The sequence below is a fragment of the Monopterus albus genome, unplaced genomic scaffold (genome assembly GCF_001952655.1).
Source record: "Monopterus albus unplaced genomic scaffold, M_albus_1.0 scaffold142.1, whole genome shotgun sequence".
Classification (NCBI taxonomy): domain Eukaryota; kingdom Metazoa; phylum Chordata; class Actinopteri; order Synbranchiformes; family Synbranchidae; genus Monopterus; species Monopterus albus.
In genome coordinates this window covers 365508-371528 of record NW_018128022.1, presented here as the reverse complement: position 1 = coordinate 371528, position 6021 = coordinate 365508, and the positions used below count along the sequence as shown (strand labels likewise).

Here is a 6021-nt window from a genome sequence, read left to right as displayed (position 1 = left end):
GCTGCTGCTGAAAGAAGCTTCTCTAAGCTCAAACTGATTAAAACTTACCTGAGATCTACTATGATGCAAGAACGTCTCAGTGGACTTGCCATTATAAGCATAAACCATGTGGTCTCAAATCAGTTGTCATATATGATGTTATATGAGTATATACACTAGCAGTGGAATTTAGTGCGATGCAACGGGGCGCCACCTGAAATCTTGCCTAGGGCACCAAATTGGTTAGGGCCGGGCCTGTCTGTGGGTTACCATTCACATTACGAATAGTCATTTTACCCTTTGTTAACATGAAAATAGTGGTTAGTGCAGCTTTAATATGTCCCGTCTTGCTATTATTAGCTATAACTACCTTTATGATCTTAGTAAACAGGTTTTTCCTGCCCCATTCTATAGAGTAACTACAGTGTAAGTAATGAACGGCCTGTTCCCTAAATGTAGGTGTCTGAGTCAGTTAACTTGTCATGTGGAGCACTGCTCACAATGTGAAAATCCAAATTGCAGAAGTGAGGTTGTCTGAGGAATCTTGGTTTGAACTCAGAAACTACACATATTTAAATCAAAGTCAGTGTTATGTATTGGGGGCAGTGAGCTGTTTATAATGTCTTCCAGTTTTCCAGTTTTAATAATTAATAAACTGATGAGAATGAGACATTGGAAGGTTAATCATCCACAGTCAGGATTTGCTGTGAATGGGGTTGGACATGAAGATGAATCAGGTGAAAACCCCTCAGGGTGGTTTGAGAAATAACAAGCTTTACAGCACATTCAGTTCACAGCAGCTCAGGAGGGCTCTGTCTGCCTGATGAGTCTCCCTTACAGCCTCTGCAATTTCATGCCTGAGGCCAAACTACAGTCACACTACCTCACCTGGGAGTAAAGGTGTGGCAGTAACTATTTCAGCCCTCTTCCTCTTTCAAGTGAAGTCATATCTTTACTGGAAAATGTGTTGTGAAAACATCTCTCATTTATGTTCCATTCTGAATTCATATCGTGGACTCCACCTACTCACCAAGTTCTTTGTTTGAGCATATTTTGACTCAGAACTTCCTTGTTCCCCTGTTTAGGTCAGATCAAGCTGGCAACCATGACATGTAGTGTTACACTTTCACATGTCACTATAAATAAGAATATCACCTATGCAGCTCGGATCTGATGTGAAAATGAATGAACATGTCACGGTGCCCTTCAGGCGCCATGTGATCTTGAAGTGAGTGGACAATGAGAGAAGAATATAGGCACACACCATGTTTTCACTTCCCACATATTTAAAGAGGAAGTGTGGTGCAATCAAATCTGTAAACTGAAACATGGTTTGACACAAATGGAGGTGCAGATAAAAGAAAAGGAATTAATTCTAAAACTAAACCTGTGCACCTGTAATGTTCTATTTCTACTTTTTAGTTTGGTTACACACATGAATGAACACACTGTAAGCCTCATACCTCAAGAAAGTATTTTTACAGGAAGTGAAAAATAATTTTTCCAACTGCTATGTGAAGTATTTGTAATATGTTTGTCTTGGCCCAAAATAAAATACCAGTTAAATAGTTTGAGAAAGTATACACAATTGTGAGGTATTTGTACTTCACTTGAGTATTTCCATTTGGTGTTACTTACGTTAATACATCTCCACCACTACATTTCAGCTGCATATATGTGAACGCACCACCCTGACAGCTGGAGTTAGTTTGCATATTAACATTTTCACACAAAACGATCAAATTCTAAATTAAGATGCATCAATATAGATTAAATTCTCCATCAGCAAACAACAGTTAAAAATTAGCTTATTTTTTACTAGAAAATGAAATGCTGCTGAAAGATCACATAGTTGTAATGATCTGACAGTGATATAAAATGTAACACTGAAACGTGTCCGACTTACATATACTCTTCCTTCTGCCACTGCAGCTGGATATAAACATTAAACAGCTGATACATAAGACAAGTATTCTTAATGCCATATGCAGAATGGACTGACCTCATGGCCACGTTGCTTCCATCTATAACCACTGGCCTGAAGTCAGCAGCTGGCTCTCTGTCCACTCCAGGCCTGGGCTGGTTAGGACCGGGGCTGCAGCCTCTGGGCACCAGCTTGGGACTGACTGGGACACTTTTGTTGCTGTAAGTGCAAGTGTGGCAGGTCTTTATGAGCTCCTCTAGGATATCATTGGTCTGGGCATCGTGGCGGAGGGTCTCCAGCACCCTCAGGATGTCACTGTGGGAGTAGCCTAACTTGAGAAAGCGCTCCACTTTGGCGTGCTGCTGCTGCTGGTCCATTGTGGACAATGATTCAGAATGAATGTGTTTGCTCTCCTCTGTCTTCTCAGGACTACGTGTGGGGAATCCTTTTTGCCTCCTTAGTCTGGCTTAGCAGTGGCTCAGCAGTGTCTCCACGGTGACAGCCAGTGTTTTGGAACAGTTGACAGATGTCAAGATGGGGTGGAGACAGTCAGGCTCTGTCACTGTAAACACAGGAAGCACAGCTGCGGTGTGACAGGGGTTTTCAGACACATCGATAGTGGTTTTGTGCTCACTGACAATGTGCTCTGCTCACCACAACCTCATGACTGCCAACGTAAGCACAAACACCGACTCACATCACGCTGGTTAAGAAAGCCCCTTTAACAGAGGAGGAAGCCGAGGGTCTGCACTGATCTCTGCTGTCATTGAGGTCAGTTAGCAGAGAAAACATGAATGAATGGAAATGTGAGGCTCATCCAGTTCCAGACATGTTTTATTACACTCTGGAAATCCCCTAAAATTCACGACCACTCATGTATTTGAAAACTGTTGAATGCCTTAACCCACGTCTTCCACATTTCCTCCCACAAAACAGAGCTATTCTGAGCACTGAGCTTTAACAAACATTCTGTTTACACATGCAACAATGAAAACACAAAACTCTAATGAACTCTGAGAACACTGGGAAGCTGAAACAAGTCCAGAAAAGCCTGTCATGATGAAAATCCTGAACTGAACTCATCATTTTCAGACAAAACACATCCACCATATCCCTTTGATGCATTTTTCTTTGCAGACTTTTTGATCCTTGTAAAATAAAGAGATTCAATCGGTTTCCCTGTCAACTTGACATTTAAAGCATGAACAAAAAGGACAAAGATGTGAAACAAACCAGTGTTTTCTTACTCTACAACAGTCCCACCAATTAAACACCATAAATGAGTACTGACAGTTATACAGTTGAAGGTGTTTTTAACTGAGATATCCTCCCTCTGCAAGGGGCTTGGCTTTGCACAGGCTTGCTCGAACCTGCACACCGCCACATCCTTTGCTGCTGAGTTAACGTTCAGTTCACCTACAAGGCCCTCATACTCATCCCCCCCCCAAAAAAAACAAAGATTATGGTTATCTCTGCTTGTTTGCCTCACGTGCCTGAACTCCAGCAGCAACCTTTGCTCTTTGTGGTGCCGTACACAAGCCAGCCCATCACCCTGAAACCCACTTGTCCTTGACAACCTGAAGCATGATAAGTCTGAGCAAGGTGAGACTGCAGTGCATACAGAGAGCTACTGTACAGTCACACGACTGAAGCTGTTTGTTTTATTTTGTTCTTACCTGTTCAGAAAGTGGTGGATCAGAGCGTAGGTCCCTGTCGCTGTCTTTCTCTCTCTGTCTGTGTGTGAGTTGATCTCAGTCAGTCGCTCTGCCAAGCAGGTTGTTGTGTTTAAAACTGCTCTCACAGTATTACTCATAGGAGGAAGTAAGTGCTTGTGGCACAGAAAACAACAGTCTCTCTGACCAGCAGGGAAGAGAACATTTGTGACACTACTTCCTTGTCACGAGCTGGAGCTGATCTAAGAGCCTGAGGGATTTATTTCCCCGCGTCTCCCCTGTTTTTGAGCTCTTCCTGGTACAGTGTGGTGTGGTGAAATGCATGCTGAGTGACTGTGCCAAAATGTCAAGGTTTTATGAGTCATTCAGATATTTTATTTGAATTCTGTTTTACAAGGGTGAATGTGTGATACAGTTTCCAGCATCAAACAGGTGAGTGGGTCCCTAGAAGGAGCTTCCGCCTGTCATATTATTGAATTAGGATAAGGATAATCACCTTTATTGGCCAAGTATGCTACACACAAGGAATTTGTTTCTGGTACAGAACCGATGGCAGCCATCTGCAGCGCCAAATCAAGTGATGGCTCTAACCATCGGGGGCAACTCAGGGGTTCAGTGTGTTGCCCAAGGACACGTTGAGAAAGTGGACTGCAGGCACTGGGATTTGAACCTTCAGTTTTCCGGTTAGGAGACGACTGCTCTATCCACCACAGCACTGTCACCTCCCCTATCCTAAGATTAGTGACAAATGTTAAGGCAGTTTAGAGCAAACGTCCAGTATTTGAGGAGATATGTGTATTCACTTTCTGGCAGAGAATTAGATGAGAAGACTGATCCAATCATACTGCTTGCTGGTTAGCTTAGCATAGCACAAAGACTTGATCACTGAGATTTAGAAGAGCCAGGTTAGCCCTTTCTCCCTTACTACTTTCCACCATGACTCATCAGTTTGCCATATTCATATGTATGTAAAATATTAAATATCTGTGTAAAATATTGGCAATCTCCAGCTTCAGATATCTACCATCAACCATGACTGCTGATTTACAGGCCCTTTTGACGTTTTCAGGTGTCCAACACAATGCTGAACACAGCTGGTGTAAAGCGTCACATACTAAGCATATTATAACACAATATGACCAGTGACACCCTGACCACATTGTAATCTTCATAGTAGCAACCAACAAATGACAGTGTTAAACAGGATCCTGTTAGTACTCACACAGAGATAAAAACACCATATTCTGTCAGCTGTACTTCAAGCTAACACCTCTTATATTCAGTTTTGTCACTCTACCACCAAACAACATGCCGAACAGTGACAGGGCAAAATATAACTGAGTAGGGTCTGTTTTCCAAGAAACCTCAGAGTTGCCAAGAAAGGCACTGGGGTTAAGAATGATATTTATTGTGTTTGTGAATATATTTATGTTATTGTCAATATTATTAAGAGTAATCTACCACCACAGTCTGATATTACAGGTTTGCCTCAGCTGCCTCTCATGTGGAGAAATGCTCTAATCAAAGTGTGGAGACTGTGCTGTGCACGCTCACACGAAGCCGCTGTGGATCTTTATACACACCCACTTATTAGTTCCTCCTACAAATGTCTGTGATGTCTTTGGGCAAAACTGACCAGGAACAGCACACTTTGATGACATCATGGTGACAACACGAGGACGGGGAAAGGGAAATTTGGGAAGAATTTAAATAAAACTAAGAAGAGGAAAAGTAATGCTTACTCACAATGAAACAGCTTTTATTCATGCTGTTTGTCCCTTATCTAACCAGGATGCTAGACATGCAGAAAAAATATGTGAACATGTGAGAGAGCAAGAGACGGTTTGATCCTATTGTAGGGGCAAGACAAGGATTTATGATGAAAGCCAGAAAGGACACTGTAGCTTACATGAGCTAGAAAACTTGACAATGACGGGTTTACATGACTTGCACAGTGCTTTTCCCCCTCTACAAACAAAGCACTTTACAATTTTTTGTGCCTGCACGTATCACTGTACAGGAATGTCCCGTTGAGACTATTGCTGCTTTGAGGATATGATCATACATTTGGTAGTGTACAAACCTGTTTCAATAAAACAAACAGGACAGCAAAGCGTGACTGCAACGTTCGTCACTGTCATGAGCCGAGACCGGTGACAAAAAAAGCAGGACTGTGTGAATAGCGAATCACACTTCAATGTGTCAATCAATCAATCAATCAATCAATCAATCAATCAATCACAAATGTGCAGAGAAATTACCAAAAAGACTAATACACACAAAGATAAAAAGATGAAATGTTAATAATGTTAAAACAATAAGAAACAAAGATTCCATTCAAATAGAAAACCACATAAACTGGTTTAAAATCATTCACTGGGAACATACAGGATCAGACAAATAGCCCAGTGCAAGACCAGGAAGTGCCTCAAAAACAAAAATGTA

At 41.8% G+C, this 6021-nt stretch overlaps 1 protein-coding gene across 1 annotated transcript in view; it reads right to left on the bottom strand.

The window, feature by feature from the left end:
• The window catches only part of LOC109968073 (probable ribonuclease ZC3H12D), a 16808-nt gene extending 13067 nt beyond the window's left edge, over nt 1-3741 (bottom strand). Inside the window, exons 1-2 of the mRNA XM_020614080.1 lie at nt 3580-3741; nt 1982-2465 (exon numbers count right to left, since the gene is read on the bottom strand). Of these exons, the coding sequence (XP_020469736.1) occupies nt 1982-2280 (299 nt within the window). The 5' untranslated portion in view covers nt 2281-2465; nt 3580-3741. The remainder of the gene's footprint in view (nt 1-1981; nt 2466-3579) is intronic.
• Between the last annotated feature and the right edge of the window lie 2280 nt (nt 3742-6021).